Below are 16768 nucleotides of genomic sequence, written 5' to 3'. Positions count from 1 at the left end.
GTATTGAATTAGATAAAATGAATGGGTTGTCTAATGTGATATCAACCATAACGGCACAGAAATATGTTAGAAAAGGTTATGATGCTTATCTTGCCTATGTGTTGGACACTAAAGTATCTGAGTTGAAGATTAAGTCAGTGTCAGTGTCAGTGGTATGTGAATATCCTGATGTGTTTCCAGAATAATTACCTGGATTACCACCGGTCAGAGAAGTAGAATTTACTATAAATCTTGGACTGAGAACAACACCAATATCTATAACACCATACATAATTAAAATAGTTAAAAGCACAGGTGTAAGAACTGACTGATAAGGGTTTTGCTCGACCTAGTTCTTCACCTTGGGGTGTATCGGTTCTATTTGTAAAGAAGAAGGATAGATCGTTGAGATTATGTATTGATTGCAGACAACTCAATAAAGTTGCAATTAAGAATAAGTATCCACTACCTCGTATTGATGACTTGTTTAACCAGTTAAAAGGTGCTACAATATTCTCGAGGATAGATCTCCGTTCTGGCTACTATTAGTTACGAGTGAAAGACTCGGATGTACCGAAAACAGCTTTCAGAACCAGGTACAGACATTATGAATTCCTTGTAATGCCGTTTGGTTTGACTAATGCACCTGCGGTATTTATGGATTTGATGAATAAAATTTTCAAACCGTATCTGAATAAATTTGTAATGGTATTTATTAATGATATTTTGGTATATTCCGGAGATGAAAATGAACATGCTAATCATTTGAGAATTGTTCTGCAAACTCTGCGTGAGAAACAACTGTATGCTAAATTTAGCAAATGTGAATTTTGGCTTCGGGAAGTCGGTTTTCTTGGACATATAGTATCTGCTGAAGGCATTAAAGTGGTTCCGAATAAAATATCAGCAATTGTTAATTGGAAACCACCGAAAAATGTATCTGAAGTCAGAAGTTTTCTGAGATTAGCTGGTTATTATCGGAGATTTGTAAAAGAATTCTCGATGATAGCTTCACAGATGACATGATTGGTACAGAAAAATGTGAAATTTAAATAGACTGATAAATGTCAAAAAAGTTTCGATCGGTTGAAAGTCCTGTTGACTGAAGCACCAATTCTAGTTCAACCTGAATCGGGTAAGGAATTTGTGATTTACAGTGATGCATCATTGAACGGTTTAGGTTGTGTTTTGATGCAATAAGGTAAAGTAATAGTCTATACTTCCAGACAGCTAAAACCGCATGAAAAGAATTACCTGATACATGATTTTGAATTGGTAGCTATTGTCTTTGCACTGAAAACTTGGCGACACTACTTGTTTGGTGAAAAATGTAATATATTCACTGACCATAAAAGCTTAAAGTATTTAGTGTCACAAAAAGATTTGAATTTGAGACAACACAGGTGGCTTGAATTGTTGAAAGATTATGATTTGGTTATTAACTATCATCAGGGAAAAATAAATGTGGTTGAAAATGCTCTGAGTAGAAAGTCATTGTTTGCCTTACGAGAAATGAAATACCCGATTGTCGTTATCTGATGATGGTTCAATCTTAGTTGAGATAAATGCTAAACCGATGTTTCTACAGCAGATTTGTGAAGCTAAAAAATATGATAATGAGTTGCAAACTAAACGGGTGCAATGTGAATCGACTTTTAATTCAGAATTTCAAATAGGATCCGATAATTGTCTGTTATTCAGAGGCAGGGTTTGTGTATCGAAGAATTCAGAGCTTGTATAGAAAATTTTACACGAAGCTTATAATGGTACTATGTCTGTTCATCCAAGGAGTAATAAAATTTACAATGATTTGAAAAAAGATGTACTGGTGGCCGAGAATGAAACATGATATTTTTAAATTTGTATCTAAATGTTTGATATTTCAGCAAGTTAAAGCTAAACATCAAGTACCTTCTGGACTATTATAGCCAGTCATGATACCTGAATGGAAATGGGATAGAGTTACAATGGGTACCATGTTAGTGATGGTTTGAGATAACATGATTAAAGAATTATGCATATATGTATATATGGTCAATTAGGTAAAATAGAATACTTAGACATGTGGGGTGTTATGCCATGTATTAAACTTGAGTTTGGCTTGAATTGAAGGTCTTATTGTGACTTGTAATTGTGAAAATTATTGTGTTTAGGTTGATACCAAAATTGGGTGAGAAATATGGCTTGGAAATTACCTATTTTTGTCCACACGGGCAGAAACACGGGAGTGTGTCTCAGCCGTGTACATGGGCGTGTGATTCAGCCATGTGTCCCCTGCATCTTGTAAATTGAAAAACAGTATACCTAAAATTATTCACACGGGCGTGTGGCTTGGCCTTGTGACCCTTGCACCTATTTAATGCAAGTTAGTATGCTCATACGGGCGTGTGGCTTGGCCGTGTGACCCAAGTTAGTGAGCACCTTAATTTGGACACGGGCTGGGACACGACCGTGTGCCCCTATTTCGAATGCCCACATGGCTTGAGACACGGGTGTGTCTCTTGACCATGTGAGCTACATGGCCTGGCCACACGGGCGTGTGTTCCCTGCATCCTTGAAAATTTTGATATTTTGCAAAAAAAAATTTTGAGTTCCCGATTTGGTCCCGATTTAATTCTAATGTGTATTTTGGGGCTCGATGGCTTATATAAGGACAATATGATTGACTTATGATTGATTTCTGATATAAACGTGAAGTGTTATGAAATGTCTGTATTTGATTTGTAAATTTCGGTAATGCTCCGTAACCCTATTCTGGCAACAGATATGGGTTAGGGCTGTTACATTAGGCATAAGTCATGTAGCCTCTGACAAGCAATTAGCTGATGTGTTTGCTAAAGGACTTAACAATAGAAGCTATCATAATTTGGTTTGCAAATTGGGCATGTGTGACATCTATGCCCCAACTTGAGGGGGAGTGTTGACAACTTATCTCAACTAATCTCATTACTGATTATTAGGGATTAGATTACCTTAAAATTAGGATTATTGATTTAATGTATTGGTTATGTTTCCTTAGTTAGGCCTATTCTTTTAGTATAAATAACCATGTAAATTTTCTGTTTTAATATACAAGAAAAAATGATTCCTATTATCAACAAATTTCAAAATGGGACAAACCTAACATGTAAATAGACCAAAAGTTCAAAAAATTAATTTGAAAATAGCCCATTTTCGTAAATATTTTTTTCCCTAACTCATTTTCGTAATTAATTAATTTTTTTGGATTATTGATATAAAAAACCTATAAAATGGATACAAAATTATTTGAAAGTTATTATTTAAGTCTTTAAGCTGTTAAAAATCGTCTTTTTTGTTTGTATCGCCTACATCAATTGAATGCTCTTCGTCTCTTTTCTTCTACAATTCGTTTTTTTATGAAATAGTTTTGAATATCACAAATTTTCGATCTAAAATCCAAATAGCTTTCTTCTTTAATTTTTGACATTGATTGTCAAATCGACTTGGATTTAAGGTATGTTCTTCTACTTCTTAATGGGTAATGATTTACCATATCGATCATCAAATCGCCGCTTGGAGTTTGTTAACTGAACTTTAAAAAAAAACTTAGCAACCTAATGACATAAATAATTTTTTTTGAATAGTTTAGTGATTTAAATGAAAGCTTTTGAATAGTAAACTATTTTGTAACTTTTTGAAGTTGAGCGATCAAAATATAAACTTACTAATAGTTTAGTGATTTTAGGTGTAGGTACCTAATTAATTAATATTATAAAAGTTAGTATTGTATCAAAGGTTATAAATTTCATATTAAAATTAATTTAATAAAATTATATTGATATGCACTATTTGGGGATGAATTTGACAATTGTCCTTGTATTGAACTTCAACATTCTTTTTGTCTTAGTGCCTGAACTTAGCAATTGTTCCAAGATTAGGAGTTGAATTTTGTTTTTTGCCTAAGTTAATCTATGAACTTAACAATTGTTCTCACATTGGGGTTCAAATTATTTTTATCCAAGTTAATCTTGATATTTCCGTTGAAAAAAGTTGGACCAAAAAGAAATTCAAGCCATAATGTGGGAATAATTGTTAAATTTAAGGATTAATTTGGATAAAAAAAAGCTTATACCTCAATATGAGAATAATTGCCTAATGCAAACTCTAATGTGAAAATAATTACCAAGTTTAGAGTCTAACTTAAAAACCCTTAAATATTAATATATAAAACATTAAGTAAAATATTTTCGAAGGCTTAAGTCACAAGATTCATAAAGATTCATAAGGCTGAAGAGGGGTATCACAGTAACAACAATAGATGGTAACAAATAGTGTGATTCAAACCATAATTTTGAGTAGACAAACCCTAAAATAGGCAAAATACTTTACATTATTATTCTCTAAGCTTCATTTGTCATGGATTACTGAATAAGAGCCCTTTTAGATGGGCGGTGTGTTTTAGTGTAGTGTGTTTAGTTTTTTTTTCACGCTATTGTATTTAATTTCATCACTACAATAACTAGTCTTATAGCCACCGCTATTTTTACACTAACCAACAAGTAAACACACTGCCCATCCAAAAGAGCCTTAAGCTAATTTAAGCATAAAAGAATCTAGAGAATATTAATTCCAATACTCTCATAAATTCGATAATTAAATCAAATTTTAATTGAAAACCAACAATTTAATTAATTCGATATTTTTTATTTTTAAATATTTTAAAAATTAATCATTTAGTTTAAATTCAATCGGTACAAAAAATTTTATTCAAATCCGACTAAGTTAAGCTGGATCGGGTTTGGTGTGCATGAGGAAATTGTAATTTTTTTAGGAGGAAAACGAAAAGGTAAAAAAAGTAAGTTTTCAACAAACAAAACCGACCATTCATTTAACCGTTAAAAACTATTTATTTATTTTTATTTAAACGGAAAGTAAAAGAAAACGTAGCAAAACAATAACTCACCCGCAGACCGCAGTGGTGCGCGCGTGAGGATTTTGGTTGGAGGATGTCAATGGCAACTCTGATAAACCCCGCGATCCCTTCTTCACCTTCTCGTCGCTTCTCCATTCCCTTAACTAGCCCTAATTCTCACTTCGTTAAAGCTCCTTCGCTCCTTCGTTGCGTTAGGTATATACTTCAAAATTAGCTCTTTCAATTTCTTTTCACCAGTAATTAACTCTCTCTATTTTTTTTTGTTGGGGTAAGTTTTTAATCAATGTTTATTTTGATTTTAGGAAGAATGGTGAAATAAATGGCTTATCTAGAACTCCACCGCCGATGGAGTGAGCTTCACTTTTTTTTTCCTCATTTTTGTTGAATTTATTATATTTATTTGGTGAATTAAATATTTTTTTATCTGCATTTTTAGTAATGGAGGTGAAGATGATGCGGAAACGTCACTGGTAAAATTTTTAATTACTTGCTCCTTTTTTTTTTGTTCATATTTGTATGAAAAATTGTAATGGCGACTTAAATATTAAGTTGGAGGTTGAAGTGAAATTGTTGATTTTGTTAGTTAAATTTTGTGAACATTATTTTAATTAGTAATTTGATTTTTGAAGATTTGTCTGTTAATACAAAGGTTTAAATATATTATTTTCTAAATAGGAAGAGTCATCCAATGTTGAGCTGGAATCAAAGAATAATGAGATATGGCGATTATTCAAGGAAGCTCAGCAGAGTAAGTCTTAATTTGACGGAAAAAAATGATAAATTTTCCTTTGTTTACTTCTATAAAGTGTATTTTTGTGTGTTATTTCAGATATTTTGTATTTGAATAAACAACGGGTGAAGGCTGTTGATGAGCTGAACAAAGCAAAGAGGGAGAAGCAATTATTGCTTAATAAGATAGAGCAATTGGAGAAAGAAAACAAAAGAGTTAGTGGGAAAGGTGAATTTCGAACTTGGCTTATTGTATATGCAACCGTTAGTTATGGGTTTATTGTAGTTTCATAGAAAGTATACAAACTTTGAGTGTGTCTTGTTTGCACATTTTAGTGTTTCAACAAGAAATATATACTTGAGAAATATATATTTAAGCTGAATTTGGTTATTGCCAAAATGATAATGCTGTTGCTAGTATGTCCTATATTCCTTTAGGGCTACTTTCATACATCTCAAATATGTTTGAGCTGTCTAAACTTGGGTGTTTATGATGATACTTGAGAATTTCTTCCAAGACGGGATGCCTTTGGTTAGTTAGTGTAGGAGGCTTAATGTTCTTTTGTTTTTTTGGCCATCCTCGTGAAATTATTATCCAATCATTGCCATTAGTGAGGTTGCAAGGGCATCAGCCATGTTTGTTTTGCCTGAGAGGGATAAAAGTTTATATGTTTTATGTTGGTCAAGATTTTAATTTCTTTGGTCTTCTATACATGAGGATAATGTGTTTTTAGTATAGTAATTCTTGAGTGTAAGCTAATTACTAGTTCAAGTTCAACAATGAGATTTTGCTATGTCCTGTTTTGACCAGATAATCTAGTTGTGTGCTGGGAACTGTTACTTCGGATAGACTCAATGGTCCTTGGTGGAATGGTTAGCACTGAAGAGGCATCTAAATTGAGAAGGATGGTCATAGATAGTAAAGTTAGTCTAGTGGATGTATTCTCAGGTTTGCTGCAGCAAAGAGATGCTGAACTTCTCGCAGAACTCCGCCTCTTCTCTGAAGGAAGCAAAAGGTAGAACTGGCCTGTGGAAGTTACAATAAATTTACTCTGACATGGTGAACACAAAAACTTGGCAGTTTTATAACCATACTCTGGTGCAGTGTAAAAGTCCTGGATCCTTTTTCTCTATCTGTTTTATGAAACTTGGGATTATTAATTGGTTCTTTTGATTTCTCTGGTTTAATGTCTTCAACCACATCAAATGTAATTCTTTTGATAGAAAATCCAAGGTACTTAACACTATGTGAATAATGAAGGCATCATCTGAGCTGTGCCACCATTCTTTTCTTATTGACAAAATCTTAATCCATGACTGGGGTTTCTGCATTCTTGCCAAGAAGCTCATTTGTGTTTTTCCACAATCATAAGTCTACTTTTTATTATCTATGCATGATGTTGATTCTACCTTCTTTCTTTTTTTTTGCAAAATTGCTTTTCCAGTTATATTTTTTTCCTCCTCTTCTAAGATAAATCAATTTGTTATTAACACAGGAAAGGTTATCACGTCATTCACATATGTACTGAAATGGAACCGTTGATCTCAGTAGGGCCCTTAGCACCATACATAACTGGCTTATCTCGTGCGCTGCAAAGAAAGGGTCATTTGGTGGAAGTTATTTTGCCAAAGTAATGGAACTTGTCTCTTTTATTCATTGAAGGTGCTTTGTCATTATGTAGCTATCTAGACCTCATTTTGTCATGTTAATTTAGGAATTTTCTGAATGCCATTTATTTGGCTTACATTCCATGGGAAAGTGAAAGAAAGATCTTGATGGTAATAATTCATGAGACATGCTTCCAACTTAGCAATTTTCTTCCTTTATCCGGAATCAGATTGACCTTTATGTTTAATTTTATGAACTTTGATATATGGCCGTCTTAAACTATTTATAGGTTAATAAACCTTAAGATACATGTCTTGATTATTTTACTAAAAAATAAGACAGCAAATCTCTATTCCTCCCCTTGGCTATGCCTGCTTTCACGCAAGCACACAGACACAAACTATTTTACCTGTTAATCTATGAGAAGAGTATACAAGTGCTTGATTTATTCCTTCCCCCAATAGCTTGTATGTGTAGAGATATGCCAGATTGTTCTGCTGGTGACGGCATTCTAACCATTAATTCGGTTATGAAGCTGTTTTCTAAAATATTGACACAAAGGAGATTGCTGTTTGGTTAGGTATGCTAGTCTTGACCTAGATGAGGTTCAGGGGTTGCGAGAAATTGAGGCAGACTCTTCTTCTTTCTTTAATGGACAGCTGCATGGAAACAGAATCTGGACTGGGTGAGTCTGGTTATATTCTTTAGGCTAAGAGTAGGGATTCAGTTATAAAATGGAAAAAAAAATGCAATGTCAATTTCTGATTGCTTTTCCTTTTGGTTAGTTTCAACTGCAGGGAAGTTGGAAGTTTTTCCAGTCTAATTTATCAAAAAAATTAATTGATATATTTTCTACCTATTATCCAGGGTTGTCCGTGGCATTGGAGTTACTTTTATTCAACCTTTATATTTTTCATCTTTTTTCAACCGAGATGGGATATATGACCATCCAGACGACTTTGAACGGTGAGTCCACTTGTCTCGCAACTTGTTTTTTATTGTCCATTTTGTTTCTTATTTTGACTATTTTATATATATGGATAATAGTGTGTACAAGCAGTGTTCTGGTCAGACATAGGCACATCAGAGCATGAGTTAAAATAAAGTAAAAAAGAAAAAGTTTCAAGTGCTAGGGATGTTAATCGAGTGATAAGATTAACTGGAGAAGTGCTGTTGCACATCCTCCAATTTAGGTGCAATGCTTACTGAATCTTGTAAAGATACATGGTGAGAAGAATCTGCTTGTATGTCTGGTATCTGTAGCACCTGCTCTAAGAGGTAGCATGAGTTGGTTCGTGCTTCATTGTACTGGAATTTGAGATATGAGATGCAGTTTTGAGAGGTGCATAAATTTTGCACAAAATAACCTTAATGATTCAGATTGAATGCTAAAGCTATTGGTGACATAATATTTGTTGAACTTCCAATCTAAAAGGACTGTTTATTTTTTACAAGAGATTGTTCATGAAAAGAAGATGATAGACCTGTATCACTTTCATTTCCACTGTGACTATTTTTTTTTTATCAAACTATGACTGTGTAAAAAAAGTCTGTGTTGCACAGTTTGATTTAGCTCAATATCGAATAAATCAATTGGCATTCTGAATCACTTTTAGTGGACTACTCTTTTGCACTTATAGTATGAATTTGTTTTGAGTAATTTCATTGGAATTTTCCTACTTAACTTGTCGTATCATATATTCATATCAATTTGTGGATTGTTTCATGATGGTTTATCCATTTTATGCATTCAGATTTACCTATTTCTCTCGTGCTTCATTGGATTATATAGCCAAATCCGGAAAGCAACCTGATGTGTTACACTTACATAACTGGGAGACTGCTATTGTTGGACCTCTATTCTGGGATATTTTTGCTAAACAGGTGCATCTTCTCACAGTTTCTTTTAGTCGTATTGACGTGTAACTTGCTGGAAAACATAGTGAAGTGAAAAAAATCACAAAAGAAAACAGTAGAGGCAGTTTTAGCAAGGAAGTAGGTGAATGATTTGGTCCTATGGCTTCTCCTAACTGTGGACTTTTCCTTTCTTTTTAAGTATTTTAATCTGGAGCGCGACATGAGTGATGTGTAGATAAACTAAGAGGTCTGGTGAGCAAAGAAAGTAGGAATTGCATGCGGTGTTAAAAAGTAAAAACAAACTCAGACAGATGTGTTGTTTAATTGGTACTGCACTTAATAACCTGTCCTTCTTCCTGTAAGATGGCATTTACTGGAGTTCATGATTGGGAGAGGTGTGGTGAGACTACAGTCAAAGGCATAAGATGAGGCTGAATCTGATTGAAACTTTTGGAACACGCCATAGCCATGTTGAGTTCATTTCTTGAACTTCTAGTTGCCGAAACCTATATCACTCCATTATTTCCTTTTGGTTTGGGAGATAGAAATCTGAAAATTGATGTGCTTGCATCCAAGATTGCTTTTGCATGATGTGGGACAAATTATTTGTTGCTCTGTCTTTATTGCATACCTCTCTGGATAGTTTCTAACTTGCAGCAAAATAGGTTATGAATTAAGGGAAACAGGAAATCATCCTTACCTCTTCACTTTCTTGATATTTTATGACAGGGGCTAGGAAATACTAGAATATTATTAACTTGCCAAGGCTTTGACTCACAGGTAAGTTACGATCTCTATTTCCTTTCTTGTTTTACAGTTTCTCTTGGGTCATTTTAACCTTGAACATTTTGTTTTTCAAAATTTGAATTTTATTTACCTGCTTTTAATGTTAAAATTTTCAGTGTCTCGATGAACCTGATAAGCTAGCACTTTGTGGACTTGATCCTGGTAGACTTCATCGTGCTGACCGTTTTCAAGATACAGCTAAGACACATCTTGTGAACATTTTGAAGGTAAATGGTTATACCTGTGTTTTTTATTTTGTCAAGTAAGGTTCTACCCATTGAATATTTTCTTTATGTAATCCTTTGTCTTAGTTTGCAAGAAAGAGTTGATATATTTGGTTCCACTTTTCAAAACATCACATAAAGCATAGGCTTAGTTCTCTACTTATGAACCTCATGTCCAACATCCAAATATTATAAAATTGTTATAATGACTAAAGCTCTGTTTATTAGGTTTCTATTTTATCTTTCTAAAGACTCTCATTGTAGAACCTATGTGCTTATTTGATATTGCACCACATTATGAAATCCATAATGGCCTTGAACTATTTGACTGAAATTTATTTTTGTTTGTTTGTTTATTTATTTATTTCTGTCCAGCATTAAGCACACTTTCTGAATCATTTGCAGGGTGGGGTAGTGTATTCTAACAAGGTTATAGTTATGTCATCCATGCATTCTAAAGGAAGGATCATTCACAGTATGAGTCATGGATTGGAACCTACCTTAAGCATGCACAAGTAAGGACAGCTCATTCCATTCCTGCAGTGGAATGAGGTAGAAATTTCTCTCTTGCATCTTGAGAAGTGTTTAATTTCAATACATTTATTTCTGTTCTCCTGTTTGTGTTACCAAAGGGAAAAATTGCTTGTTGCTCCTTATGGCTTTGATAATTCTACCTGGGATCCATCCACAGATAAATTTCTTCCAGTAAATTATAGTACAGAGAACATGAGAGGAAAATATGCGTGCAAAGTTGCATTACAACAGCAGGCTGGCATATCAACACATGCTTCTTCTATTCTGGTATATGTTCCACAAGAATGCTGTGTATACCGACTTCTTTTTCGTAATTATAGGGTTAATTACAGAAAACTCCTTGGTGATATAGCCCACTAAAACCATCCTGCTAAGTTTCTTTCTCTAAATATATCTGCCCCCATGAAATGTAGTTCTTTGTTGATTTCTTTCTTATAAATAATTTCTTCTTAGCCTTGTGGAGGAGGGGTAAGTCATTATTTATATAACTTCAAGAAGTATCATGGGGTAGGTCGTTAATTATATAACTTCAAGAAGTATCATGGGGTAAGTTTAAGTGTTCAGGAAAAAGAAATGGGGAGCACAGTCAGTTGAAATTATGCTTTTGTGCCTAGTGTTTTGTACTTTAATGTATTTAGATCTTGATGCTCTACCTAATCCAACGTAAGGATATACCCTAAACCTATATCTTGTCAACTATTTTTAGATATGAACATAAATTTACTAATTTTGGCTTCATGCATTCGAATCAGTGTGGTATTCCTTTGAGATGTGCTAAATATAAATGTAACTATGTTGCAACTTAACTGTTAGCATGGATATCTTCTGGAACCTAAATGCACTTATGCACTGTTGTACCCTTTCAATTGCCAGGGGTATCAACTATTAATATGTAAATGCTCTTTTGCTCCTCTTTCTCATCATCCCTTGAGACCTGGAACTGTAACTTATGTCCGTTACCAAATGCTCAAAGCCAAAAAGCCATGAGGAGCAATTATACCTAAAATGTTCTAGAACTGTATATTCTATTTGTACGGTGAAGAAAGTAGTTATTATAGTGTTGCTTAAAACATTTCATGTTGTCACATTCCTCATTTCTATAACTTTTGACCAGACTTGGAATAGTTCTAAGATGCTAAAAATTATTATTTTTCCAGGTTGGATGCATCATCTCAGAAGAATCGGGTTTTGATTTGGAGAAGCTGAAGGCAGTTGTGCGGAATGCTATCAGAGAGGGTGCACAGGTATATATTTCTCTCTGAAATTGAGTTCATTCAAAAGAAACAAAAAGAAATGCATGGTTTTTTTTTTTAAACGTCTTGTTACCTGATGTTTTATAGGGTTCTTTCTGGGTAAGTTAACAAATTTCTTTTAATGAATTAACCATAGTATTTGCATCCTTCATTCTTTTTTTTTTCTTTTCCTTAAATACATCATGAGTGTACTTTTAGAGTTACTGCAAACAGTGGTGTCTTTTTAGTTCTTAGCTACAACCGGCTGTAGGTAGGGCCATAGGGGTTTCCTATGCTTATTTTCCATTTCCTTCTTCCCTGCTTAATGATTTCTCTGAACCTGATTGTTTATCAACCCTCTGCAGTTTGTATTATTGGGGAATGGTTCAGTGTCGACTACATATAGAGCACTCAGATCTTTCCAGGAAGCAGTTGAGGTATAGCCTTTTCTTCCTTACACTTGCTATGCATCTTGCGATCTGGCAACTCTACATTTGTATATAATGCATTCTGAAACTATGTCACTTGGACTTAGGTGTGAGTGCTGGATATGAATATGTGTCCTGCACATGTAAGTTTATTTTTTTCCCTAATTTTTCATGTATTTGGAGGATCTTTTGAAGGTCATATCCCATACCCATATCTGGATGTACATTGGACATGGTTGTCTGACCGACACTTCAATAAAAATGAGTTGGAATAACGTAGTTCAAAAGCATACAAAATGCAAAGTGCAACTAACTCTAGTAGAGCTAATGTCTTGAGAAATATTCCGCTCATATTACAATGAAGCAAAATAGGTTTTCTCTAGTTCTTGAACTACTTGTTTGAAACTTAAGGTTGTATGTGACTGAAACTAATTTCCTTCATGGAGTATGTCCTGTCACTTTGATGATCTGTTTTTCTTTTCATCTCTTTCATTCCTCCAATCCTTTCCCTTGTTTCCTTTATTTTGCTGCTAATCCCTTTTTGATGCTTTCCTCTCTACCCAGGATTCAAACGTGAAATTCTTTTACAACTATGACGAAGCGCTATCACATTTGGTTTTTGCAGGATCTGACATTATATTGTGCCATTCCTTTCACGAGCCTCTACTTCAAGTTCAAGTAAGTTCAATGCATTATCCCGTAATGAAAACTAAGTGCCATTTGAGGAAATATAAAATGCTCATTATCAACCGATTGGCTTTTCCCTTTGGGAGCAATATTATGTGGTCACAGTCCACGCAACCTTCTATACTAACTTCTGAGCATTGTAACAGAGTAATTTAGTATAATCGTGATTATACTGTCTAGATAGATATGCTAAATATTCAAGTGAGAACTATTACAACCTGAAAACTAACTGTAATCTCCATCGAGGGCTACATGTTAGGTAATTGAATGTGATAAAAGGGGTGTGAGGATCATTGGAGCCTAGTCTGTTTCTTGACCTGTGTGTGGCTGTGGGTGTGTATGTGTATGTGTGTATACTTGACCTTTAGATTGGACTTCATTATTCTTAATTGACCACCCTGTCTATGTCCTTGTTCATATATTTTACTCCCCCTTCGGGTTGATCCTTAAATTGTAGCTCAAGGCTTTAAGATATGGAGCTGCCCCGGTTTCAGAAGCCTCAGGTGATAACCACCTCAGGTAAACCGTATCTTGCCGAGGACTTGAATGATTCAAACAGCACTGTGTACTTATTTGATAAAGAAATGGAGAATGACACAAAGCATTTGTTTTCTGCGATATCTAGCAGATACTCGTCAGATCATGACCATGAGATCACTAAGTTCTCACAGTTCATGAGATCTACCTTCGGAGTTATGTCTCTTAGCCAAGCCCTTGATGAAATGGTGAGTGTTTTGCAGTCAAAAAATTTCCGTACTTTTTCAGTTCCAGTCTCTTATTCAGACAACTTGTTTCTGAAGTATTTGCATCTCCTTTAATCAAAAGCTTGTTGTCACTATCCTTACTGCAGAAAAACAACCCATCGACATGGAAAACAAAGATATTGAACGCCATGAAGAAGGACTTCTCGTGGGATTCAGAATGCTATGAAACTCATGTCTCGGCATACACTGCTGTTAAAAGTCTGTGAAAGCAGCAATGAATGTCAAAACTACACGCATGCTTCTTTACATGTATCAATGTTGCCATCACCATGGGCAAAAGCAAAAAGTTGAAGTTGCGGCTCTAAAGTCAGAATCTATGATGCTCGCCATCAACGAAGATCGACGCATATCATCAGTCTTTGGGATGGAAAAGCTTGTTTCCAGCCTCGAAATCGCAAGTGCCATGACTTTTTACGAGGTAACTTGGTTCATACTTATGCATGTATATGTAATTTACATATTAGAGGATTTACCTTCCTCCCTTAGCTGTAATTAAATAACCTGATAAATGACCAATTATATGGCATATAATCCTCAGTACTTTTGAGGATTGTGAAAGTTTTCCTCTATGAACTTCATTTTTAGTTCCTTGTATAAGACCCAATAATTTTGCATGCAAAACAAGAAAAATAATAAAAACATAAAAAAATTTAGTTATTATTATACCCAAGTAGAGCAGGACACATGGAGGGCTGCCGTTTGGCCCGTGGTCAACCCTTTGCAGACCTCCAGTTGGACTAATCTAACGGTCCGCTATGCACCCTTAGCGTAGCACCCCTCACTGAGGTTACCTGGCTTAACTGTTTTGTACAGTCTCAAGAGTAGATGTCAAACCAAGATGACCTACAACATGAGCGAGACCACACAGTTTGTACCATGGCAATAACTAACCAGCATTGGCACCGATACCTAGCCAGCCCACACAACTATGCAGGTCACATTACAATCTATTGCATGGCACTACGAGTCAAAGAGTAACCCACTATATAAGTCAAGGTGCATGAGAGAACGAGGACTCTTTCTCTCTCCACCATCCCCTTTTACCTCCCTGACAACAACATCCCCACTCCTCTTGGTCGGCTCTCCGGTTAACTTAAGTGAACCAACTCTCTCCTCCACATCCATCTCCTCTTGTTGGTAACCCGTGTCAACAGTTAGTTAACTTTATAATTAGTATAGATATATATGCAACAGTAATTTATAGTTAGTTTTGGTAGTGAGTGTTCAAAGTACAGTTTTAATATACCGTATACTTTTTAGCATATTTTCTGTATTATGAGTTTAATATACTATCTAATCTATCTATATTAGATTTAAAGAACTAGTTGAGTTGGTGATACTCATTCATCAAATCACAATTTAGCTAAGTAATTGCTAAAGTTTTACGAAGTAATAAATATTATTATGAGAGCAATTTTATTAGGAGTTAGATTGAATTTTTCTTCCTTTACTAAAAAATGAACAAATTAGTCCTTATACGTTAGTTCAAAGAGCATATTGGTACTTTCAGTTAAAAATTTCAACCAGGCACTGATACGTGGCATGCAACTTATACATAATGTTGATGAACAATGGCTAATTTTTACAATAGAAATTGATGAAAATTTTAACATGACCGGTTTGCTATTTAATTTAACATTTAAAGACTAATTTGTCTATTTTTTAAATAGAGGAATCAAAATGCAATTTAACTCTTAGTACTTGGGGCTATGATGCTTTTACCCAATATTGTCATTTTTAATGTATTAACTTTACCATTTCAATTAAAATTTTATTTATTTGTTATAAATTTTAAAAGAATTAATAATTATTATTATGGAGTGTTTTAATTTTTTTTATACTTTTATATAAAATTTATAAAAATATACAATTTTAAATCAAAATAAAAATATATAAATATGAAGCTTTCCAAATTTTGAAATTTACTTCAAGTGATCATTTCTTAAAATAATGTTTTAACAAAAGTAAAAAGCTACTAAAATAATTTCATCAATTGAATTACAAATTACGATTCCCATTCAAACATTTCGCTGGGGTTTTTTTTTGACAGGAATACTCGTGCATTTCATATCTACTAGAAGTAGTCACATCCATTATTCATGGGAAATTCTAGGGAAGTGAAGAAGTATTTTAAGAAATACTGCACGTGATATTTTAAAGAATAAATGGAGAAATTTAAGAATTAAAGAAAAGATATACTAGGTGAGATGCAATAGTGTCTTTTACCTTAGCCAGTGGTAAATGATTTGATCCTTATTTTGGATATAGAGTAACTTTAAAATTTATGATTAGCGCTATCTTTGATAGAATACCTTGAGAAATAAAAGATAAAATACCCGTTTTTTACTTTTACTTGATAAACAACTTTTTAACGATTTATTATCTAAATTGTTTAAGTAATTTTTCTCTTAAATACAGGTGGATTTTTTAAGATGGAGGAATAGTTTTCTTTAATAGAAAATTAATAAAACAAGTTTTTTTAGTCTTTCTCAATTTCAATATTGAGTAAATTAGTTCTTTTCAAAATAATTGAGTTACTTCCAAATTTCAAAAGTGAGTAAATAAAAATAATTTATCACAACTTTAATTTTTTTTTGTCAATTGCACATATTTATTATTATTATGATAACAAATTTAGCTTCAAAATTTACACATTCTGTGGTCTCACTTTAACAAATTTAGCCCTCAACATTTACACATTTTGCTAGCATTTATATAAAATATATAAATATTTAAAGTTAAATTTGTTATCATATCAATCAAATTTATATACAATTGACGCTGTAATTACTTATCCTTAGTTGTTCATACTCAAAACTGATAGATATTAAATTATTTCCTTCTTCTTTTGAAATGATGAGCTACTTTACTTCATATCAAAATTGAGAAAAGTCAGAGAAGTTTCTATCATTCCATCAATAATTCAATTAATAATTTTAATAAATAATATTTTAGAAAGAAAATGAAGGATGTGAATTTGGTTATTATTGTAATATTGTACTAAATTGATGTCATGATTAAATCAAAGGGACGAATCATAAGAAA

The 16768-nt window shown here is 33.6% G+C and overlaps 1 protein-coding gene across 3 annotated transcripts; it reads left to right on the top strand.

The window, feature by feature from the left end:
* Positions 1–4858: 4858 nt before the first annotated feature.
* On the top strand, positions 4859–14292 carry LOC107950505 (probable starch synthase 4, chloroplastic/amyloplastic). 3 transcript variants are annotated; one of them, XM_016885356.2, is made up of 20 exons: positions 4859–5068; positions 5176–5223; positions 5310–5343; positions 5549–5621; positions 5703–5831; positions 6414–6618; positions 7099–7233; positions 7792–7896; positions 8079–8177; positions 8966–9095; positions 9798–9848; positions 9971–10081; positions 10484–10593; positions 10711–10879; positions 11770–11856; positions 12210–12281; positions 12837–12950; positions 13417–13478; positions 13588–13684; positions 13810–14292. In XM_016885356.2, exons 1-20 carry the CDS (start codon positions 4947–4949, stop codon positions 13927–13929), a joined length of 2073 nt encoding a protein of 690 aa, XP_016740845.2. In that variant the 5' UTR covers positions 4859–4946; the 3' UTR covers positions 13930–14292. The 3 variants fall into 3 exon arrangements, 2 of the variants coding, with proteins under 2 accessions (XP_016740845.2, XP_016740847.2); XR_005911033.1 differs by lacking the exon at positions 13810–14292 and adding an exon at positions 12380–12415 and having other exon boundaries at positions 4870–5068; XM_016885358.2 differs by having other exon boundaries at positions 4870–5068; positions 5180–5223.
* Positions 14293–16768: the final 2476 nt, after the last annotated feature.

This window comes from Gossypium hirsutum, chromosome D03 (assembly GCF_007990345.1).
Source record: "Gossypium hirsutum isolate 1008001.06 chromosome D03, Gossypium_hirsutum_v2.1, whole genome shotgun sequence".
In the NCBI taxonomy this organism is placed as follows: domain Eukaryota; kingdom Viridiplantae; phylum Streptophyta; class Magnoliopsida; order Malvales; family Malvaceae; genus Gossypium; species Gossypium hirsutum.
The sequence above is the reverse complement of the archived record's forward strand: the minus strand, read 5'-3'. Positions and strand labels throughout refer to the sequence as shown.